Raw genomic sequence first — 22,833 nt, forward strand, 5'->3', positions numbered from 1 at the left:
CATGAAGCCTGGGCAGGTCACAGTGCGATCCTGGCCTCTGATTGGGTAATTAAGGGGCAGGGGTGGGATTTCCGGTTCCCTATGCGAGAGGAGGTGCGAAGAACCGGAAAGGGAGGGTCTTGGCGTGCGCGGAGCCCTGACCCAGTCCCGGGCACAGGGGACTCCGGCCCGGGAGGGAGGGAGGGTTCCTGGGAGGGAACCCGGGAAGGGCCCCGCCACCCGCAATGGGCTCCGCCGACTTGGACGTGACCATTCAGATCCCGGACCAGGTCCCGCGCTGTCAGGGTATGGGGCTGGGGCTGGGGGGGGCGGGGTGGGGGCGGGGCTTCTTTCAGGGGCTCCCCCAAAAGTCCACGAGCCTCCTTCCTACTCTCTGGATCCCTGTGCAGGGGCACTCTCATACACGCCAGGGCTCCTCATACGCCCTTGGCTATGTCCCCCAGGAACCCCCCACATTGTGCAGGGGCTCCTCCATATGCTCCCGGGGTTCCACATTCACGCTGGTCCCCGTGCAGGGGTTCTTCCATGCACACCTATGGGTCCCTGTGCAGGGGCTCCCCCATACACCCCTTGGGTTTCCCCCACATACCTGTGGGCACCTGTACAAGGTGTCTCTGCATCTCTTGCCCCCATAGGGAAGAGGAAGGCTCTTTGCTGAGCCTCACACCCCATCTCCCCTTCTCCTTCCTTCCTGATGGCCAGGATACCTGCCCGACAGGTTCTTGGTCAGCCTTGGAGTGTGGGGGCCCCACAGGGGAGGTCTGGAACAGCCGCTTCTCTCATGACACAATGCCTGGAAACAGGACTGAGCTTTAAATTCATGTCTGACAAGCTCCCTGAGACCTCCAGACATTTAAAGCTGGAAAGGTCCTCAGAGCTCATCTAGTCTTCCCCCTCCCAGTTTCACTGACGAGGAATCTGAGGCCCAGAGAGGGCCAGAGACTTGCCCAGAGTCACACAGGAAATGAGTGACAGGGGGAGCTCCACCCAAGGTCCACCACACCAGACCGAGGGCAGCTTGGGACAGACCTTGCCTTAGTCTCCTTCCTGCCTGACTTTGGCCCAAGACTGTGTGTGGGAGCACAGCTCTTTGGGTCCCCTGCTGCTGTCTTGGTCAGCCTGCTTACTTCACTGATAGGGGGCATTCCTGGAAGTCCGGTGGCTTTGGATGTTTTCCTATGACAGAGGGTCAGGGGGGCACCCTTGGAGGAGGGCTCCAAAGCTGCCCTCCTCACGTCAGTTCCCAAGAGCCCCAGCTGAGGGAAGAAGTGAAAGGCTTGTTGAGATTGAGCGATGAGGGAGCCGAGATTTAGGGATGCTGATTGATCAATCAACGGCTCTCACAGTGGGGAGGGGCCCTGGCAGGCATGGAGTCCCCCAGATGCTGGACTCAGGAGATGCGGGTTAGTGTCAGCTCCTCCATCCTGCCTTTACCAGTGTGCTTGTGTTGTTTTTTTAACTCAAGCATTTGACTTGACTTTTATTCCTATTCAATCTCTTAATAAAGTCAGAACGTCATTCTAGTCTACTAAGCTCCTTTTGGGTCTTGACTTTGTCATGCAGAGTGTCAGTCCACCCTCCAGCTGTGGGTCATCTGCAGATTGGATGAGTCATGCTCTGACCTCTGCTTGGGTGATTCTGGGACAGGGGTGGCATTTCCAGTTCCTTCTGTCTGGAGGCATGAAGAGCCAGAAAGGGAGGGTTCAGTGCAGAGTAATTGACTTTAAAATGTTAGTTATTTTTTTAAGGGGGAGAGACCTGGCTGTGAATCCCCCCCAACCTCCCCCCTACCATTCCAGTCAGCAAACAGTGGTGAAGTACCTACTATGTGCGAGGCAACTGGAGATGCCAAGAGAAAGACTGAAACAAGGAGTTTCTATTCTAAGGGGACGATGAGCAGGACCTAGATACATTATCAACAACATCCATATAGAACAAATAGAATGGTCAGATAGGCATGCCGCTGGAGGGAGGAGAATGAGGAAAGGCCTAGGGAACATGGGACAGGAGATGGAGAGCCAAGTGTGAGAAACTGAGGCAAGGACAGTTGGGCCCGGAGTATGGAAGGGTGAGGGTGGGGGAGGTAGGGTGGAGGCACTTTGTGAAGGGCTAAAGGGGAGGATAGGGAGCCATTGGGTAACCTCAGAAGGTAAATACAGGGAAATGGGATGTTTTGGGCACAGGGAACAGGCTGCCCAAAGGCTGAGCAAGTGGTATCTTTGGGGTGAGTCCCTGTCCTCCTGTTCACAGCCAGATTCTGAGAAAAAGCTGCTTCCACTTGTTAATGTCCTCTTCCTTACTCCCTCTGCCCCATTTTCCAAGCATTTACAGTCAGCTTCCAGGCTCCCACACCTTTCTACCATCACCTGGGATTTCCTTGTGGCTGCACCCTATCTCCTCCTCCACCTCTTGGCAGGTTGTGATCTTGGCTGTCCCCTCCTCTGGTGGCCTGTGTGGCCCTGCTCACTATTGGCATCCTCTTCCTGCTTGTCTGATCCCTTCTGGGACTCAGCTTGGGTCACCTTGCATGCAGAGCCTCTCTTGTACCCCTAACTTGTTGGGGGACCAGGGCAAGCTGCTTGGCTACCTGCCCTTTTTCCTCATCTCTAATAATCGTGGCAGGTCTCCCTCATCTGTAAAATGGGAATGATAACACCCCCACCCCCTCTGGTTGTGAGGAGTGAGAACTTAATGCGATGATAATTGTAAATTGTGTAGCACAGGGTCTGGCACATAGCAGGAGCCTAATCAGTGTTCGTTCCCTTCCTTTTCAATCCACCTAAAGCCCTCCACGATCTAGCTCCAGCCTTTGCCTTTTCAGATGTAGTCCTGATGTTTCGGAGTCACCAGTGCCTGGGGGTGAAAGGTGGCAGTTAAATTGAGCCATGAAGAGAATTAGGGATTCTCAGAGGCAGAAATGAGGAGGGAGGGCATCCCAGGCATGGGGAACAGCCTGGGCAAAGGCTTGGAGAGGGGAAATGTAGTGCTTTGGATGGAGGCCAACAAGAAGGCAAATTGGACTGCACCAAAGAGTGTGTAAAAGGGTGCAATGAGCTGGAAAGGGTGGAGGCAGCAAGGTTGCAAAGGCTTTAAAAACTCACTGGAGGAGTTTATTTTGGGCCTTGGTGGCAATAGGGAGCAGGGGAGTTTCATGGTCGGACTTGCACTTTTAAGACAATCCCTTTGGCGGCCCAGGAAAAGATGGAAGGGGAGTGGGTGGAGTTGGTGCAGGGAGAACAGTGGTCCAGGAGAGAGACGATGAGGGCCCACATGGGAGGAAGGAGGGGTGAATGGGGAGAAGGGGAGATGTCATGGAGGGAGTCAGGGCAGGCCTGAGAGCCTGTAAGGACTGCAGAGATGGGGAAGGACCTTCTCTAGGAGTGGACAGGCTGGTCACTAACCAGAGGGAAGGCTGAGCTGCTCCAGTCATAATTTGCTTCTGTTTTCTTCTCGAAGGAGAATGAATGACTTGGATTGGGAAGGACAGAACAAATAACTTAGAGGGAGCTGATAGTCAAGCTAAGGATGGAGCTGGAGAGCCCTGAGCTGCCCAGTGGGAGTGCAGGTGAATGACAGCCACACCCCCACCCCCTTAAGGCTTCGAGCCACTGACAGTCATGTGAATGTGGGGATGGGGCAGGGGAGGGCAGAAGTCCTGGTTTTCACAAAAAGGGAAGGGGGGGGGGGCTCTGCAGCTGTGGGGCAGGGAGCTTGGCTATGGTTACTGGGAGAATTGTCAACCAAATGAAGATGTGATCAGGGAGTCTTTCCAAAAGGAAGCCGAGACCACAGTAGCCAGGAAGGTTTTCTCAAGAACCCTGTGACCCTGATACAGCAGGAGAATACTGGAGGTGATAATTTACCTGGCATAGAGCAGACTGTTTGACAAAGTGGGAAAGACAGAACACAGTTGGAGGGAGTCCCAAATGGTGGTGTTGCTGAACTCTGAGGGTAGCTGTTCATGGCCTCCCAGGGATCTTTGCTTTTTTACCTGCTAATCAGTGGGTTGGTGAAAGGCCAAAGTGTGTGCTTATCAGATTGGCAGCTGCTACAGAGCTGGAAGGGAGGGAGCCCACGCTGGAGGCCAGACAGGGCGCTGGGTAAGAGAAAATCGAATCAGAGCAAATGCAGTGTTAGGCAGGATAGGAAAAACAACCAGCTGCGCAGGGACAGCACAGGGGAGGCTTGGGTAGACAGCAGGTGGTCTGAAAAAGAACTCAGCCTTTTTTTCAGTGGGCTGGATGCTCAGTGAGTCAGCAGGGTGTGGGGTGGCCCACAAATCTCGAAGCAGCTGGGGTCATATTAAGGGGTTCAGGTGTTCAGGAAAAAGGAGGTGGTCGGTCTTCTGTCCACTTCCCAGCAGACCTCCTCTGGACGATGATGCTCGGTGCTGGGGGCACCTTCAGGAGGCTGTGGATCAGCTAGATTGTCTGAAGGAAGGGAGGAGCCACTGCGATGAAGGGCCTGGAGTCCTTGCCCCATGAGGATCGGGAGTGCAGGAGAACAGATACCTTGGCACAGGAGCATGTGAAGGCCTGTCCCAAGAAGGGGGATAAGCCTTGTTCTGCTCAAGCTCGGGGCAGAAGCGGGAGCGGTGGGGGGGAAAGGGCAGAGAGGCCCACTGAGGCAGGGGATCCCTGTGAGGTGCTGGGCACTCCATCCCTTCAGGCAGAGGTTGAGGGACACTTGTCACATGTGTTACAGCAGGATCCTGTTGGGGGATGGGTGGGATTCGAGGACGATGGGGTCCCTGCTGACTCTCAGAGCCCTGGGATTTTGTCTTCATGGGCCTCTCGTCTTTTCTTCAGTTCTGTTGTTCCTCTCTGTGGAATCTGTCTTGGTGTAGCTGCCTTAGTAGCTTTATTCCTCCCTCCTCCTTTTCCATTTAAAGCCCCTTTGATTGGATTTGCAAGTTGCTTAGAAAGTGGATTCTTCTTTGCCTTTGCTGGTGCCCTCTGCCCCCGTCTGCTGGCCCAGAAATAGAAATACCATTGTCATGCACTTTCTTTGAAAGTGGCTCACAGCTCCCCTTCCCCGTGCTGGAGACAGCCCCTGGGCTCCAGGGGCCCTCCAGACCTTACTTCAGCAGGGCCTTCCCGGCCACAGATCACCAGCCCTGGGTGGCGGTCATCCTGTTGGGCGAGTCTTGGGAGGTTCTCTGTGACCTTTTAAATCTGCTCTCAGGTTACCGCGGGTGGGGCCCACTGGAGGTAAATTAGCTTCTCTGGACTTAGGGGAGAGAGCAGCTGAAATGGCCAAGGGCAGATCTGGCACTGAGTGGCTAAGGGTGTGGGCTAGACACGGAGGAGGCTTTGGCAGAGCCACCAAGGAGGGGTCATGGGGATCGTCTGGCTCCCTCCCCTCCCCCATTTTATAGATGAGGACCCTCATCTGCTGCTCAAGGGCAGGGACTGCCATTTTGGTCCTTTTGTCCCTAGGCTCCCGATCAGCTCCTTGCACATAGCTGGTGCTTAATAAATGCTTGTCAGTGAGGAAACGCAGACAGTGAATGACCCAGCAGGCAGCAGGTCATTGATCTGGGACTCAGCTCCCAGACCAGCCAGGCAGCTGCTGTAGAAACATCCGGTAGGCTGAGGAATGGAAGACGACCTTTGAATTGGAGTCTGGAGCTCCCGGGTGACCTTTGAGGGAGGAGCTGCAGCAGAGGGATGGATGGAGGCCAGGCTGCAGGGGCCTGAGCCCCAGGTCAGCGAGGCCCAGGCTGGGTGGGCTTGTTTCAGCCTGTCATGAGCTGAGTCTATTTAGGGGAAGATGGAAGAAGAGAGGAAGGGGCTGATGCTGGAGCAGCCAAGGCCCGAGGAAGGGTCAGGCCAAGGCCACAGGCTGAGGGGGGCAGGGGAGGGACGCCTCAGCCTCTGTACTGGGTTTGCTGAGGAGGCCCCAGGGCCATGGGCGGGGCTGCAGGCCTCTTGTGGGCTGCCCCTGTATCCCAGTGTGAAGGTGGAGGATTCAGATGTCAGCCACTGTTAGATGACATCATCAGCCTCAGACACTTGCTCCCAGGAGGCTTTCTTTGAGGAAGTCTAGTTGTTAGTGCAGGATGACCACCTGGGCATGGGAGGGGCAGGGGGAGGTCAGAGATGCAGTTATATGGGCTTTGGTGCCACCTTCTGGGGGCTGCCTCTGACCTTGGACTCTGTAGGGAGCCTGTGACATATGAGATGCCAGGACCATTATCCCCAAGTGGCAGGGGGCGAGACTTAGGCTCAGAGAGGGAAGTGACTTGTCCAGAGACACATAGCTAGTAGCAGGTGTCCGAGGCAGGATTAGAATTCAGACCTCCCCGTCTTTCTCCAGAGTATCACATAGCTGGGCAGGAGTGCCAGCACTCCATGGCTCCCAGGGGTCTAACTGGCCCCTGTGGCATTACTGAAGGCTGTTTCTCGTAGTGCCAGGGAAGAATGTCCAGCTGGAAGGCCTTGGTAGGCCCTCAGCTTTCCCCTCCTGGAGCCTGTAGTCCAGTAGAAGGAGACAAGGCCCGGCTGAAGAAGCCCATGGCCACATAAGGCAGGGATGGATGGCAGGGGCCAAATGGAGCTTCTGGAGTTGCGGTGATGGGTGGGTGGGTGGGGGAGCTTTGGGACTCTGGAGATAGGGATGAACCAGAGAAGCCCAGGAAGGCTTCCTGGAAGAGGTAGGAGGGAGCTGGTTGGGTAAGGTTTGGAAAAGGGAGGCAAGGAGCATGAACAAAGGTGCTGGTCCAAGTGATGTGATACATATGGAGGATGGCAAGGAGGCATGTTTTGGGTAGATCTGGTGGGCCTGTCCAGGGGAAGGCCTCGAATGCTGGGCCAACAAGTTTGGACTGGCCCTTCCAGTGAGTCTTGGGATTTTGAGCAAGGACGGTTCTGATGTCCAGGATTCAGGGCTCCGTGTGATTCCACATCACACCCTGGAGGGATCGGAGTGGCTACTGCTGGTCTTTGTGGGGGTCCAGCCCATTGGAAGAACACAGGACGAAGCAGGGGGAGCTGTCCATGATGTCATTTGCCCACCCTGACTGCTCTTGGCTCTGCTTGGCTCTGCTGCCCTTGGCTTGGTCAGTAGGGACTTAGAGGGGAATCGGGGTACCTTGATTTGTACACCCTCTTCTGGAAAACCTTTTTCCCTACTCTCTTTGTTCCTCTGGTCCTTATGAGCCCTGGGATGGGTGGTGTCAGTGTGGATGGACAGCCAGGGGGCCTGAAGGATAGGCCTTGGTGGACCCAGGTTCGCCGGGGTGTATACGGTGTGCGCCTGGACATGGGAGAAAGGATGAGCGAGGCTTCCTAAATCTTGTGTCACCTTCGGTGGGCCAGTGTGATATGGGATGTGAGTGAGAGGAGGCGCTGTGTGGGACAGGGAGGTGGGCTGGGGTCAGATCTCCGTTCCAATGTGTGCTCACTGAGGGGTGGCCCTGGATAAGTCACTTTTCCCTCCTTTCTTCACCTGTAAACCATGGGTTCAAAGGCAGGAGATTTGGCACTGGAGTCAAAGGGCCTGAGTCTGAGCCATCTGCATGATTGCGGATGCCTCTTGGCCTCTGAGGGCCCTTTTCACCCCACATCTGTGGGATTGTCTAACATCCTCATGGGGCTGCCGGCCCAGCTCTTTGTCACACTGGTCAGGGAAGTGTGCCAAACTGGGGCTCTCCATCCCAGGACATATGTGGGAGATTTGCCCAGGGCCCCATGGCAAGCTTCAGGCCTACCCTCCTCCAGTTTTATGTGGTTCAGCCAGAAAGATGCAGGCTGTAAGTCCTGGGCATCCCTGTCTCCAGGCCCAAGGTTGGTGCCGAGCCCTGCTCCAGGAGGGCATGGAGGCAGGGCCAATCACAGAACCACAGACCCTTGTTGGGTTCCATCCCCTCATTTTATTTTACTCATTTTAAGCTGGGAATGGTGAGTGGCCAAGCAGGGACCAGCAACCAGGTGTCCCGCCCTGCTCTCTGCTGTCTGGGGGCATTCTTTCTCACACCAGCTCTTCCTTCCACCCCCAGGAAATGAGTAGGGCGGGGAAGGGGTGCCTTCTGCTGTTGCCCACTCCCTTCAGCTGCTTGTCCCTCTCACTGGAGCAGCAGCTCCAGCCTCCTTGCCCTGTTCCTGCTTCCCTCCCTTCTTCCGGCCCATTCCTGGCCCCTCAGGCCTGTGGGGGGTGTTGGCTGTATGATTGTGGGCTGCTTCCTTCATCTTGGAGACTCAGCTCCTTATCTGTGAAATGGGCACAGTCACAACTGGCCATTGTAGTCTTGAGGGGTAAGACATGTGAACAGCTTTGTGTACTGAGGAGGGAGCCCTGCACCTGCCAGCATCATCATGGCCTCCATCCAGAGGTTCAGATTGCAGAGCCGGTGCCCTTTGCCTCTGGATATGGGTGCGCCAGAAACTTCAGGAAGGAAGCCTGTGAAGGAGGAGGCAGCCGGGAAATGTGCCCAGGAGCTGGGGTGTTGGCGGGGAGGTGGCAGCAGCAGTGTGGGCCCACAGGGATGGGCCTGAGGGTCGTGGGAGGCAGATGGGGATGCCATTAATTTCTACAAGAGTGTGCTGGCTGCCTCTGGTGCCAGGGTCAGTGACTGATAGATCGACTCTCTCCCTAACACAGCCTTGAAGCATGTGGGTCACCACTTCAGGCTCTCATAAAGCTGAATCAGAAGCTGGCAGATGTGTGGTCCCTTTGCTCCTTTCTGGTCAGTGCCCTCGCCTGGGCTGGGAGAACCCAGAACCCAGTGAGGGAAGGGCCCATCTTAACTCTGGGGAAGCAGCTTTGGTTTCTCAAGGAAGGTCGTGTGTGTATGTGTGTGTGTGTGTGTGTATGTGAGTGTGGGCATGTGTGTGTTCATGTGTGTGTGTGTGTGTGTGTGTGTGTGTGTGTGTGTCTGGGCATGTATGGCTTCTCTCCAAGGAAATGTGGGAGTGGGGTGGGCTTTTTCCCTGGTACTGATGCTCTTACAGAAGGGTTTGTAGAATGGGGTCTCTACCTCACCTCTTGGGCCAGGTGAAAAGAGGCAGAGCCTCTACAAGCAGGGAGGCGACCATCCTGCTCCATCCTCTGCCCTTGTCAGACCTCACCTGGAGGACTGTGGTCAATTCTGGGCAACACGACATAATGAGGACATTGAGAGCCCAGAGGCCGGCCAGAAGAGGCTGGCTGGGACGGGATAGGGCCCTGAGTTTATGCTGCCTGAAAATGATTTGAAGGGATTGGGAAGGGTTCTCCAGGAGGAGGGGAGACTCGTAGGGGCCTTGGGCTGTTCTGTGCAGGAGCGGGAAGCTGTAGAGTGACAGACTGAGGCTTGTTGTCAGGAAGAAGATTTTGATAATGTAGGCTGTCCCCCATGGGACAGCATGGGCTGCCTCGAGTGGGGGGTGGGGAGCTTCCCCTCCTTGGAGGTCTTTGAGCAGGGGCCGGATGGCTCCCTGCTGACATGCCCTAGTGGGTATTCCTGCCAGCTGTGGGTCCTTCTGCCTGCCATATCCTGATTTTGTGCCTAACCAGAAGCTGAGGGCATAGGCTGAGGTAGCTCTGTTTGTGATCGGCCGCTGCTTGCTCCCTCCAGCCTTCAGCACGCTTTGTTCTCAAGAATCCCCTCTTTCCTTATCAGGGGAACATAAGGAAGGGCCTGGCCCCTCTTATATAAGTCCTTGTATCCCGGGCACCTTTCCCATCTCGGGCAGGGGCTCACATGTTTCTGCAGTGTCCAAGGGAGGGCTGTTTAAAGGCAGGCACAAGGCCTGGATTATCCGTGTAGAGTTAGAGATGGAAGAGAAGGTAGAGGTCACCTAATCCAGCCCCCTCCCTTGAGAGCTGAGGAATTCTGAGGCCTAACGAGGCTAAAACCATGAGACCACGTCCAGGGCCACGTGGGGCACTCACACGAGCTGCACTTGGAGAGCTCCCCTTCTTGCTGTCCAGCTGTTCCCTCCTAGAGTAGGGGTTGTCTTCCACTGCATCTTGAGCCTTTGAAGGAATGGTCCCCCCCACTCCTGTCTGGTATGTCCCCTCTCCTCATCTCCTCATCTCCATACAGCTTCTCTCCTACACAGGCCTTTTCTGAACAGCCTTGAAGTGAGCGTCAGCATCTGTTCTTTGAGATTCCCTTGTTGGTCGTCTGTATTTACTTAGGTTCTGTAACCTTGCAGAGCACTTCAGAATAAGGCTTGCTTCATTTTCATCTTGATGTCACCAGTGACTCAGTTCACACGTTAGGAACTTTAAGAATGTTTGTTGAATTGAGTTAAAAAAATGGAAAAAGTCAGGCACGTGATCAGGGCAGAGGCTGCTCAGATGTATCCCTTTGGGCTTGTTGAGTGCTTGGCAAGGTAGGTGGGCTTCCACAGGTGTCTGTCATCACAGCCATCTTTCTCTGGGCATTAGATGTCCCCTGAATGTGGACAAGGTGTTGCTTGCTTCCCATACGGGCTGCTGAACTCGCACAGGGAATGACAATTCATCCTTCATTCAGGCACCACAGGGAGATTCCTAAAGTCCTCCCCGCCCCCCACGAGGCTTCAGGGGTTCCTTCTGGCCTACAGGATCCAATACAAAACGCTCCGTTTGGCATTCGAAGCCCTTTGTGATCTTGTTCCGCCCGACCTTTCCGGCCTCCTTAGACGTCACCTCTGCCGTGTACTCTTGGATCCGGTGACACCGGCCTCCACAAACAAGAGCCTCCATGTCAGGCGCTTTCTCCAGCTGTCCCCCATGTCTGGGGTGCTCTTTCTCCTCATCTGGGCCTCCTCCAAGTGCAGCCCGTTTGCATTCTAGTGCCTTCTCCCCATGAATTGTTTCCTCTTGATTCTTTGTACGTATTTGTCAGCTCATCTCCCCCTTAGATGAGCCCCTCGACGGCAGAGATTGTCTTTTGCCTCTTTTTGTATCCCCATGGCTTGGCACATGGCAGGTGTTTCACAAATGTTTATTGAGCCACTGTCAGTATGATTGATGGGGGGCGTGCTTCATTGCAGCCCCTGGGGAGGCGGCGTATGAGGAAGAGCTGTCCCCGAGTGACCCCCCCTTTCCCCGCAGGTGGAGGGGGGATGTGCAGAGCTGAGGATGTTGTGGAGGAGATGGCTGAATGGCATAATGGACAGTGCTGGACCGGGGTTTTGGGGGGCAGGGGCTGCTCTTGGGGCCCATCCAGGCACTGAAGGTGTGGCCTTGGGCAAATCTCTTCATCTCTGAGAGCTGTCACGGGGGCTGGTGATGCTTGCCTCTCCTCTGCCTCCTGGCACCGTTGTGCTTGGCCAGCTTCAAGCTTATGGTTCTGGGTCGGATGTGAAGGCCTTGAAGCCGAGAGCTTTGGGTCATCCGGCGGGAAGGGCCCAGAAGGGCAGAGGGCAAGGCCACACCCTGACACTAATCTCTTTTCTTGAGGGGAAGCGTGGTGTTAGCTTGCCTTGGATTATGTTTCAGAAACAAGCACAGACCCAGAGAGAAGGGAGAGAGGGCATCAGCAGCCGGTGGTGATTCTGCTGGGCTGGGGAGGCTGCACAGACAAAAACCTGTCCAAGTACAGTACCATCTACTTCAACAGGGTGAGTGAGTGGTCTTAGCCACTTCCTGCCTTCCAGGGAGTCTTGAGGGGCCCCTTGGGTCCAAGCCTGGCTCCTTCTTCTCTCTCCTTTCTGTGCTGGGAAAGTGGGGGTGTGAAGAGTATTGATTATGTTCCTGCTGTGTACCGGGCCTGTGCTTGGTACTGTATGGATAGTAAAAGAACAGACCCTGCCCTCAGAGAGCTTTCAGTTTAATGGCGGGAGACAGTCTAGAAGGCACCTCCACTAACAGCTGGGGCTCCAAGGGGAGGGTGGGAGCAGTTCTTATCTCAGGGGCGGGGGGGGGGGGGGGGATGGTGGTGGTGAAGAGGACCCCATGAGCCAGTGTCAGAGACCGAGAAGGGCAGGATTCATCAGGGAAATGGCCAAGAGTTGGGTTGGCTGGAGGGTAATGGGAGAGGAGGCAGGAGCCAGGGGCCTGTCTGGTCCTGAGAGCCAGACCAGAGGGTGTTGGGGAGCGGTTGAGGTTGGGAGGTTGGGCTGCTCTTAGCTCCTTATTCAATACGGGCCTGGGGCTACCAGGGAACCTTGGGGCAGAAGATCCCTTGTTCTCTCCCAAGGGCGCCTCCTGCCCTCCATGGCCTTCCTGCTGGGTGGGAGAGGCACAGCCTTCTGCTTCCTGCCTGCCGGGCCTGGCCCCCAGGCTGACTGCCCCTGAGCAGCAGCTCCCTGGATGGGTGCCAGGACCACCCCCAGGCTCCCCCCACTTCAGAGAGCTAAGAGCACACGTGCTTGGAGCCTCCTACCAGGCCTGTTCTGCCTCAGCAGGGCTGAGCTCCCCAGCAGGAGCTGCTCGGCCCTCATACAAGCCTGACAGCGCAGGATTTTTGTCCTTGCTTCCTCTGCTTTTTGAAACAAGCTGTGTTTATGTTGGTCATGAGGTTTTCTCTCTTCCTGGCCTGGCCAAGCTGCTGCTTCCTTGAGTTTGCCCCATGCATTCCTCTGAGGTCTTCATCTTATCCACATGAGGACATCAGCCCAGAGAGGGGCAGAGGCTTGCTCGGTCACACAGCTCATTAGTGATAGGGCCCAGCTAGAACTCAGCATTTGTGACCCACGTCTTGGGGTCTTTCCTCTCCAATTCCTCATTTGTCTTGGGCAGAGTTTAAACAAATCCTTTTTTCTCTGAGCTCCGCTGAGACAAGATTGGCATTTTTTTGAAAGGTACTTTTTTCGGGCAGGGCAATGAGGGTTAAGTGACTTGCCCAGGGTCACACAGCTAGTGTCAAGTGTCTGAGGCTGGATTTGAACTCAGGTCCTCCTGAATCCAGGGCAAGTGCTTTATCCACTGTGCCACCTCGCTGCCCTCTTGGAAGGCATTTTTACCAGGAAACAGACAAAATAGTGAGGCCTAAAGATGGAGTATGGAGCCCTTTGCCTGATCACCACTGCTCCCCTTTCATGTAGGCCCTGGACCTTCAGTATCAGCTTGGGCACATTGGGGTGCGATGCCACCTAGATGGAGTGGGACCCCAGGCTGCCCCTGGGGAGGCCTCTGGGCTGCCTTGTGGTGCCCAGCCCAGGAGGGCTGCCTCCCTGCATCCTGCCCCTGGGCCCAAGCCCATTTGCTGGTTGGTTGTTTGCTTCTGCCCTTTGGAGAAGAGCAGCTTCATCTCATCAGGCCCTGTACTGGGGGCCTCCACCCTACCCCTCGGGGCAGAGGCTGACTGACCCCATCCCCCTTCATCCTGATCCCAGTCAGATCCAGGACCCATCCAGCGCCGCCCCCACCCCCACCCCAATCGAGTTCCTGTTGGGTGTCTAAAAGACACCTCAGGCTACCTCCTCATTGGGCAGAGCATTGATGATTGACAGGCACTCAGCCCAGTGAGGCGCTGGCTGGGCCTTTCTTGGTGCAGGGGGCCCCTGGGAAGTGGCCTTCTCCAATTCCAGCCCCACGTTTTTAGGGAGCAGAATTACAGCTTAAATAAGTGAAGAGTGGGGGTCTTGCATCCCCCAGGCCTAGCACGCTGAGGGTCTATGTCTCCACCTCCTCTGGCCACCTTCATTCTTTCCCTTCCCCTTGTGTGTCTCAGGGGGTCCTGGAAAGGGCACAGGCTAGGGCGTGGCCCCCACCCTGGCCCTGGTGTGCTTCCATCCTCTCTTCAGGCCTCTGGGCAAACTGTCCCCATACCCAGAATGCCCTTCACCTTCCCCTCTGCTTCCTTCCAGCTCAGCCCAGAGTTACCTCCTACAGTAGGCCTTTCTGACCTCCCCCCATTACCTTGTACATGGTGTGTCCCCAATAGACTGGAAGCTCCTGTTGTTTGTCTATCCCCAGGGCCTGGCACACAGTAGGTGCCTAATAAGTGTTGGTTGGTGGATTGGAGCCAGTCAGGGATTAGGGGGGCTGCTTAATGGTGTGTATGTGTGGGGGGCTTGCTCTGCCTAATCTGGAGATGAACCCTGATTAGCTAGTTCACCTCCTGGGGGGCCCGGGGCCTCCTCTCCATCTTTAGGGCAAGGCAGGCTTTGAAAGCCAATTCTCCCTTCTTTGGAGGGAGGAAAACGAGGCATAGAATAGAGAAGTGGCTCATCCATAGGGTTCCAAGCACATCCAGACTTACTGAGGGTGGTCTGTGTGAGTGGTGACAGTGAAGCACTGGACCCCAAGGTGCCCGGGGCCTTGCTTCCCAGACATTGTGAGTGGAGAGGAGGGCAGAAGCTCCGGCCCAGGAGAGCCCAAGAGAAGGTCTGACCCAGTGTGGACACGCCTTCCTTGCATGGCCCCTTTGGCCTGATGCCACTCTCTGTAAAAGGAGCTTAGGGTCAGGGGGTGTTGGGGACCTTGCAGAGTGAGGAAGAGAGAAGGAAAGCCAAGCTACTCTTCAGGGTCTGATGGAAAAGCAAGAGCAGCTACCAAGCTGGAGTGGGGAGAGACAGGAGAGAGGAGGAGAGGGAGAGAGAGGAGAGAGGAGTGGAAAGAGAGAGACAGAGACAGGGAGGAGAGAGAGATGGGGAGGAGAGATGGGGAAGAGAGACAAGGAGGAAAGACAGGAGAAACAGGTGAGAGAAGAGGAGATAGAGATGGGGAGGAGACAGAGACAAGGAGGAGAGAGACAGACAGGGAGGAGAGACAGGAGAAAGGAGAGGGAACAGAGATGGGGAGGAGAGAGACAGAGGCAAGAGAGTGTGACCAGGGACCCTGGAAGGAGGAGCTGGGTCTTTTTGGAGAGGCTGGAGGAACTGACCTTTTGCCCACTGGGTGCCCAGGACTGCCCCCAGCCCTCCAGGCAGGCAAGGCTGTGTACACGGGAGCCAGGCTTCTGGTCTGTCTCAGATGCTGAATGTCACTTCCCTTGTCTCATCTCTGGCCCCTCCCCTCATTTCCTCTAGGTTGGGTAAGTTATTGAGGATAAATACAGAATTCCACACTTAGGTGTCCTGAAAGCTGAGCTACAACATGTGAACACCAGACACTAATCACCCTGTAAAAGATCCAGAGGTCCTGGTGGGCTGCTAGCTCTACAGGAACCTCCTCAATGACAGTGAGAGGAGCCTAGGCCGGGGATGAGGGGAGAGTGCAGTGGGTGCCTGGGAAGGTGAAGGTCCCTGGGGGTCATTTGAGGAAAGGAAGATGCTGAGCCAGGAGAGTCCTAGAAGGGGGAATGGGAGGGCCCTTTGGAGATGTGGGGAAGAGGTTAGACTTACCCTCTGTGGGTGAGGGGTAGAAGGCACAGCTCAGTGTGAGGAGGAGCTTAATTAAGAGCTGGTTACCAGATGGCCTGTAGTTTCCCTCCCCGCCCCGCCCCAAACCCCAGAACTGTGGACTCTGCTGGTGCAGAACCTTGCACAAGGTTCTGGGAGGCCAGACCTGCTTCTCACTTTGATTCTCTCTGAAGAGTAGGTGCTTAATGTTTGCTAAACCAAACTTCTGAAAGGCTTCCTCCCCAGCCTTCTCACTTACCTCCGCTCCAGCTTTCTAGGGCTTTCTCTGCCCATCACAGCATAGTGGGTTGGAATGAGTGCTCAGCCCCTGGCCCAGTTGTGAAGGCCCAGCTGTTTGGGGGTCTGAGCTGGCCTCTAGCTCTAGGGTTGTGATTTTGGCCTTCAGGGAAACCTCCCTTCTGGGCTGGGTATCTCCTGTGGGGGTGCTTTGGGCCCTGTCCTCTGCCCCTGCCTCCCCATCAGGGCCTGGGCTACTTCTGGGCAGCTCTGGAGCTGACCCTGTGGGTTGGGTTGGGTCTCTGTGCCTCGCAGGGATGCATTGTGATCCGCTACACCGCCCCCTGGCAGATGGCCTTCTTCGCGGAGCCCTTCGGCATCCCCTCCCTGCGCAGCCCCGCCAAGAAGCTGCTGGAGCTGCTCTTCGACTATGAGATCGAGAAGAAGCCCCTCCTCTTCCACGTGTTCAGCAACGCCGGGGTGATGCTGTACCGCTACGTGGTGGAGCTGATCCACACCCACCGACAGTTCAGCCACCTGCGGGTGGTAGGCACCATCTTCGACAGCGCCCCCGGCAACAGCAACGTGGTGGGGGCCGTGCGGGCACTTTCCACCATCCTGGAGAACAAGCGGCCGGCGCTGCGCATCTTCCTGCTGCTCACCTTCGCCCTGGCCGCCGTGCTGGTGCGGCTGCTGCTGGCCCCCCTCACTGCCGTCTTCCATGTCAGCTACTACGACGCCCTCATGAAGCAGTCGTCACGCTGGCCCGAGCTCTACCTCTACTCCAAGGCCGACCGCATCATCCGGGCCAGCGACATCGAGCACATGGTGGTGGCCCGGCTGGAGCAGCAGGTGCTGGTGCGGGCCGTGGACTTCTCCGCCTCGGCCCACGTCAGCCACCTGCGGGACTACCCCACCTACTACACCAGCCTCTGTCTGTCCTTCCTGTACAACTGTGTGCATATGTGAGGGCTCCACCCCTGGCCTGCCATCCTGGGGTGCCCCTCCTCCCGCCCCTTCTGCCCAGAAATAAAAGTCGGCTCCCCCTCCGGCCTGGGCTGCTGCCTCTCTGCTCCCCAAGGGCCGGCCAGGCTCAGGCTGGCAGCAGGGGCCAAAGGCCAGAAGCTTTGTGGAGCCACCTCCTCCCTTTTCCCGGGAGCATAGGCTGGGGAGGATGGAGGGAGTGGCCGGCTATTGGCCAGACCCCCTGCTCCCTCTCCTGCCCCAGTCAGCTATGGGAGGAAGGTGCGGACACAGAGCAGAGGCCAGGGGGTGGGGATGATGGCAGTTGGGGCTGGCAGAGCCTGGGGCCAGCCCAAGCTTGCAGAACAGTGGGGGATGTTTGCTGCCCTATTGGCTCAGTTTTGGCTTCCAGCAGTAAAGGCAGCCCAGGGGCTTGGGAACAGACTAGGGCTGGCTTGTGGGCCCCTGCCCACTGAGCCCAGCCCAGGTGGGGAAGGCTGTCTCAGATGCAGGTGGGCCCGGCCTGGAAGGCTGTGGGGGCTGCCAGGCCTCAGGAGAGCCTGCTTCACTGTGGGGCGCTGACCACTCAAGGAGTCTGGTTTACTCCACACTGGGCTGTGATTCAGAGCCTAGCAATCTTTTTTTTTTTATTTTTTGCTGAGGCAATTGGGGTTAAGTGACTTGCCCAGGGCCACACAGCTAGTAAGTGTTAAGTGTCTGAGGCCGGATTTGAACTCAGGTACTCCTGAATCCAAGTCCGGTGCTTTATCCACTGCGCCACCTAGCTGCCCCTTAGAGCCTAGCAATCTTGAGTCTCATGGCCTGGTGAGGGTCACAGAGAGCTTAGGAGTGCCCAGAACTGAACCAGAATCCCCTCCCCAGCATCCCTTGCCAAGGGACCATCCTGTTTCTGGCAGGAGCCACCCACCTCCCAAAGCAGCCTCTTCCACAACTTGTGTGTGTGTGTGTGTGTGTGTGTGTGTGTGTGAGGCAATTGGGGTTAAGTGACTTGCCCAGGGACACACAGCTAGTAAGTATTAAGTGTCTGAGACCAGATTTGAACTCAGGTCCTCTTGACTCCAGGGCCAGTGCTCTATCCACTGCGCCACCTAGCTGCCCTCTTCCCCAACTCTTGTTAGGGCCTTCATCTTGATGCCAGCCTCAGCTTGCTGGGCACTCCCCTTTGCCCCAAGGCAGGAACCCTGTCCTCCCCCGCCCCATTCCACCAGGACTCAGCCGATCCTCTTGTGGCCTGAGCTCAGGGCTCTTCCGCAGCCTGGCAACCTGCTCTGGACCTACTCTGACTCGTCCTTGTCCTCCCTAAACCGTGGTGCCCAGAGCTGGGCACCCAGGAATGGGCACAGGTGCAGGCCTAGCCTTCCCAGGATGCTGATGAGAGCCCCTAGTGGGGATGCAGCCTCTTGGTTTTCTTGGCTGCCATATCCCATGACAGACTCACGGAGCAGGTGGCCCCCCAGCCCCCACTTCTCGTTCAGACAAGTTGCCCCCGAGAAATGTCTTCCCGTCTTGGACTTAATGAAGCTGCCTTTTCCTGAACCAGATCTGGTTCACTGCTGTGGCCTTGGCAGGGTGTTGGCCTTCTGGTGTGATCTCTCCCTCCCTCCCAGTTTGGTGGCGGCTGCAGATCTGATATGTCATCCATGCCTCTAACAACCCAGAGCCCTACAAAGATCCCTCAGGCCACCACTGGAGACCAGAGAAGGCGCCAACAGGCCATTTGTGATCCCGACCATCATATATGAAGGAGGGGGAGGGAGGATGCGCAGCTCTGAGGGGCTTTCTCTTATCCTTGGGCAAGGCAGCAGCGTGTGAGGCAGGGGAGAGAGCAAGGATTCGAGTAATGGGGGAATCCTGAACCCTCCTTGAACTGCTTTCCACGTTGGTGAAAGGCACTAGGTGGCCAGGCTGGGGGCTGGGAAGCGAGCTGGCCCCCTGGCATCCCTTGGCCTGGAGTTTCTGGAGACCCGTGATTCCTAAAGACCACCCCTGCCCTCATTCTATAACTCCCTCCCTGGACTCTGCCTCTGTCCTGGTGTTGTTTCCACACATAGCCAACAGGTGGCAGTGCGGCACAACACAAGTTGTCTGGGCTAGAGCCCAGTGACAGCATTTAGTGTTGTAGCAGGTGTGGGTGGGGTGCCCCCTGCCCATATGCATACACTGGCAAAAGGCCTGATGTTCTCCTGGAGGTTTTTCTTGGGGCATTGAGCTCCAACGTCCATGCCCATGGATGGGTCTGTCAGGGAATCCCGGGCAGCATCAAGAGCCAACACCAGTGCTAGCATCTCTTCAGCCCTGGTCCAAGGCCAGGAGAAGAGGGCACCCTGGGATAGGCAGAGGAATTGGGGTCGGGGGAGAGGGATCCCCATTGGTATCCATTGTTAAGGGGGCTGGAAAGGCCCCATCCCACCTCCTCCAGATGGGAAAACAAGCCTAGAAAGCAGAAGAGACTTGTCCCAAGTCAGAGGGGGGGTCAGCTCCTTGGCAAGAAGCTGGGGGGTTGAGGGAGAGCCCTACGAGTTAGCAGCTAGAGCTGGGCACTGCCCAGTCCCTGCTGCACCAGTGGTATTGCTCTCAGACTTCCTTTGCCCATTGCTGGGGGTGGGTAAGCAGGCCTCGAGCTGGAGCTGGCACATGTGGGTCCCAGCTGAACTGTGCCCTGCATAGTAGCACACACAGCTCCCCCCTGCCCCCAGCGTGCCTACACAGCCCCCAGCACTTTCAGCTTGTCCAGAGATGGCCTGAACTCAAGCCACCCTCTAACATCAATTGGGCAAAGCCAGAGAAGCCAGAAGGGGGAGGGGGGAAGGCTCCCTTTGGGACCTGAGGCAGGGTCCAGGGCCCCCTCTTCTCTGAAGAAGCCAACCCCCTCCCTTGGCACCTTCATTATAGTAGATGGAGAAGTGAGCTCAGAACTCACAGGAGACCCTGGGCCAGGTCATTACTGTCCCCTCAGGCCAACAGCCTGGGCAGCATCTGATGAACAGCTCGGAAAGTTGTGGGCTGAACACCGTGGGCCCCCCACAGGGCCAGAGACTGGCATTATCGTCCCAACTCCCTCCCCCTTGATCTGCTGGTCTGGCCACCTCCCTTATCCCCATCTCCACCCACTAAGATCTCCAAGCCTTAGGCCTCAACCCCACAATGTATCTGAGGCTGTTTGTCTCCCTTCTCTCTCGGGTTCAGGTGACCCCTGGTGGCTAAGGTCAGGATCTTCCCATCCATCAGGCTGCTCCCAGGCTTCCACTGACCTCTCACCCCAGGCCTGGGCAGCTCAATGGTAATTGGGTTTGGACTTGGCCCAGATGGGGAAGTGGCGCCTGTGACCCTTTGGGGTGTGTGTGGAGTTTGTGGAGGCAGAGCGCAAAGCAGCAGAGTCCCTGGGGTGAGGCCCTCCCCACAGTGGCTAGTGACCCCATGCCTTCCATTTCACAGATGAGCAAACACACCTAGAGTGGGCAAGGAGTTAGCTTGCTTATAGGTTGAGCTAGTCGCTGGGTGTGGGGCACAGCTGGGCATTCTGATGCCCTTCTCAGTAGCCTGGGCTGTCCAGTCAGGAGCATTCAGAAACCACGACTGTCACTGGCTTCTCAGAGACCCCTTCCTCTGGGGACTCACAGGACCCGACTGTACTTGGGCCACACTTGGCCTCCTCCTTCGGGAGCTTCTCCCAGATGATGCTGGGGCCTCGAACAGACTCAGCTCCTGGGCCCCAGAGCCTCGCTGAGGATGGGCCAGACGTGGGCGTACACTGGTTTAATTCATGTCAAATGGAGTTTACAAACAGGAAGGACAAGTACCTTGGCAGAGGATATACAGACACAGCATCACAGCACAGCGTCCGCGGCAGCCAGCGGGCGGGCAGGCCAGGGCCAGGGCGGTCGAGCCCCTCCCCTCTGGAGGGTCACTGCCCCGGAAGGGACTCCCACTCCTTCCTTACAAGCAGCCCTGGTCCCTGGCACTGACCAGCAACCAGGCGAGCCCCAGAACAGATGGAGACGGAGCCCGCTGCCCGCCCACCGGCCCCGGGCCGAATGAAGAACTATACACCACTGAACGGGAAACCACCGCTGGCAGACACAGGGGACCAGTGTGGGGAGGGGCTGGGGCCTCCTTTAAGAAAGAAGAAAACATACAACCCAGGGAGGGCTGGGGGGTGGGGGGCAGGGCCAGGGGCAGGGAGAGTCCATCCCATCTCTACACAACATTGTAAACATACAGGGTCTATGTTACATGTGCTTGTCTGGCCTGTGTGCAGGTCCATCTGTGTGTCTGCCCAGACCCAGCGCTCTGGCCCGCCCAGCTGCAGACACACAGGGGCAGGAAGGGGACAGAGCTGGCCAGGGCTGGGCGGGGCAGGGGCAGGAGGGGGGCTGGGCTGCTCCACACCCTCCACTCTGGCTCCAGAGTCCTGTGTGCACGCCTGTGTACACGTGTGTCTGTCTCTGTGGGTGGTGGGTGAGCAGGGCTGGGGGCGGGCTCACGCCTGGTCCTGGTGTCTGGGTTCACAAGTAGATGCGTCGCAGGTCCCCGGGGGCTGTGATGGTGTTACACTGAGGGCACAGCTTCTTAGCTCCCTGTGGGGGGTGGGGGTGGGGTGAAAGGACAGTCAGTGGAGGAGGCCTGGTGCCTTCCTCAGTCTGGCTCCCTGTCTCCACCCCTCCTCTCCCAACCAGATAGATCTTCCTGCTGAGAAGAGCTCTCAGAGCCAGAAGCCGGTAGGGTCAGCTCAGGCCCAAAGCTCTGACCATTCTCCTGGCTGGCCTCTTTTTGGGGCCGGAGCCACCCTCCCTTCCCACACTGAGGTGACACTCACTCCACAAAGGTCAGGTGCTTGACTGTATTTAGGAGGGAAGCAAACCTCAGCTCTCCCTGCTGGGCCGAAGGCTCTGATCCTGATAAGGGCTGGGGGGGAACCTAACCTTGGTCGGGATACCTTCACAGGGGTCCTGCCTGCAGGAGCCTGAGCCAGGCTGGGCCTGGGCCCCCAGCTTAGTGAAGAACAGAGAGCCCAGCCCTTGGGGCTGTCTGCCATCGGCACGGTCTATTGTGTCTGATCGTGGGGGTCCTTTTTTCCCTTGTGGTGGAAATGGAGACGAGGGAGTGGCCGTAAGAGCCAGGCAGTGATCAGGGCCTGCTCTGGGGGGCGCGGCATCAGAAAGCCAGGGAAAGTGAAGGGGAGCCCCAAGACAGAGGCCCAGCACCCCAGGGGAGGTGAGCGGGGAGGGGGAGGGCCTTGGGCCGCCTCCTTAGGAAGCCCCTGCTCACCTTGGGTGGGCAGATGACAAATCTGGGGATGCCTCTTGGGGCAAAAAGCCGACTTGGCCACGTGTCTAAAGCCTAGACTACGACACGTGACTGAGGGGCTAATTTTGCAGAACGTGGGGACAGACGGATAAATGAGTGGAAAGGGCACAAAACCACTGCCACACTAGGGGAGGGGGGGACCAAGCAGGCCAAAGGGGTCCGAGGTTGACAAGAGCGAAGGCCCTGCTCCACCACAGCCTTGGCACCTTAGGGGAGAAGTTGGAGGAGACAGACTCGAAGGCCTTCTGAAGCTCCAGGGTCTGTGGCCAGGCCTCCACTCTTACTCTGCCATGGCCCCCCCGGGCACCCCTCTGCAGGTGGAAGACCACAAGTGCCTGCCAAGGCACATCCAAGGGTGGATCTCCTTGTAGGATGGTTGCGGCCCCCTGGCCCTTGGACGGATGGCTCCCCACATCCTCCAGGGGTGGGAAAGGACCAGCAGAGATGAGGTTTTGGCTCCACCACAAGGCCCCCTTTGTGGGAAGGAGCGGGGCTGTAATCAGAACAAGGCAGGCTTGCCAGGCCCAGCTGGGCCGTTAAACCCCACGGGTCCGGCCCCCACGTTGGCTCAGCTACCCTAACGAGATCACACGCCTGACTTTGATCAGGCCACAAAGACCCAGCCGCTCCTCTCCAGCTTTTATTGCGGCTTCAGGCTACGTTTTAATGGTCACACGGAACCCGCCTGTGCCTGTGCTGGAGCTGGGGCCTGGGCTGCAGGGTCTGTAATAACCACAGTGTGGTCATGCAGGGAGGGCTGGGCAACAGATGAGCCGAGGCTTTGCCTGAGCAGTGTGCCCTGTCTCACATGGGGTATGGAAGGTGTAGCCGGAGCAGGGTTGGGGGCTGAGCTCAGGGGACAAAGACCAAGGGGGCCCCGGAAGTGCAGGCCAGCAGTCTGTCTGACAGAGGTCCAGGGGTTTTCGTGACTGGCAAGCTCAGTGAGTCAGCAGAGGGATGTGGCAGCCAATGAGAGCTTGGCCCTGAAGATGGCCTTCCCTCTGTCTTGTGACCTGCTCGGCACCCCTTCTGGGGTCCTTTGTTAGAGCAGAAGCTTGTCAAAGGGAACCGGCCCAATGCGGGTCTGGAGATGATGGGGTGTAAG

General features: G+C 57.1%; 2 protein-coding genes across 8 annotated transcripts in view; one reads left to right on the forward strand and one right to left on the reverse strand.

The window, feature by feature from the left end:
* Nucleotides 1-116: 116 nt before the first annotated feature.
* Nucleotides 117-16,491, forward strand: TMEM53 (transmembrane protein 53). 3 transcript variants are annotated; one of them, XM_043964574.1, is made up of 4 exons: nt 155-285; nt 3,457-3,565; nt 11,413-11,534; nt 15,753-16,491. In XM_043964574.1, the coding sequence occupies exons 2-4, from the start codon at nt 3,526-3,528 to the stop codon at nt 16,404-16,406; spliced, it is 816 nt and encodes a 271-aa protein (XP_043820509.1). In that variant the 5' UTR covers nt 155-285; nt 3,457-3,525; the 3' UTR covers nt 16,407-16,491. The 3 variants fall into 3 exon arrangements, with proteins under 3 accessions (XP_043820508.1, XP_043820510.1, XP_043820509.1); XM_043964573.1 differs by lacking the exon at nt 3,457-3,565 and having other exon boundaries at nt 117-285; XM_043964575.1 differs by lacking the exons at nt 3,457-3,565; nt 11,413-11,534 and having other exon boundaries at nt 151-285.
* Nucleotides 16,492-20,162: 3,671 nt separating this feature from the next.
* RNF220 (ring finger protein 220) overlaps nt 20,163-22,833 on the reverse strand; it is a 257,592-nt gene continuing 254,921 nt past the window's right edge. For all 5 annotated transcript variants that reach the window (XM_044004487.1, XM_044004489.1, XM_044004488.1 and 2 more), the window contains one exon: nt 20,163-20,998. In XM_044004487.1, coding sequence (XP_043860422.1) covers nt 20,927-20,998 — 72 coding nt within the window. In that variant the 3' untranslated portion in view covers nt 20,163-20,926. The remainder of the gene's footprint in view (nt 20,999-22,833) is intronic.

This window comes from Dromiciops gliroides, chromosome 4 (genome assembly GCF_019393635.1).
Source record: "Dromiciops gliroides isolate mDroGli1 chromosome 4, mDroGli1.pri, whole genome shotgun sequence".
Classification (NCBI taxonomy): domain Eukaryota; kingdom Metazoa; phylum Chordata; class Mammalia; order Microbiotheria; family Microbiotheriidae; genus Dromiciops; species Dromiciops gliroides.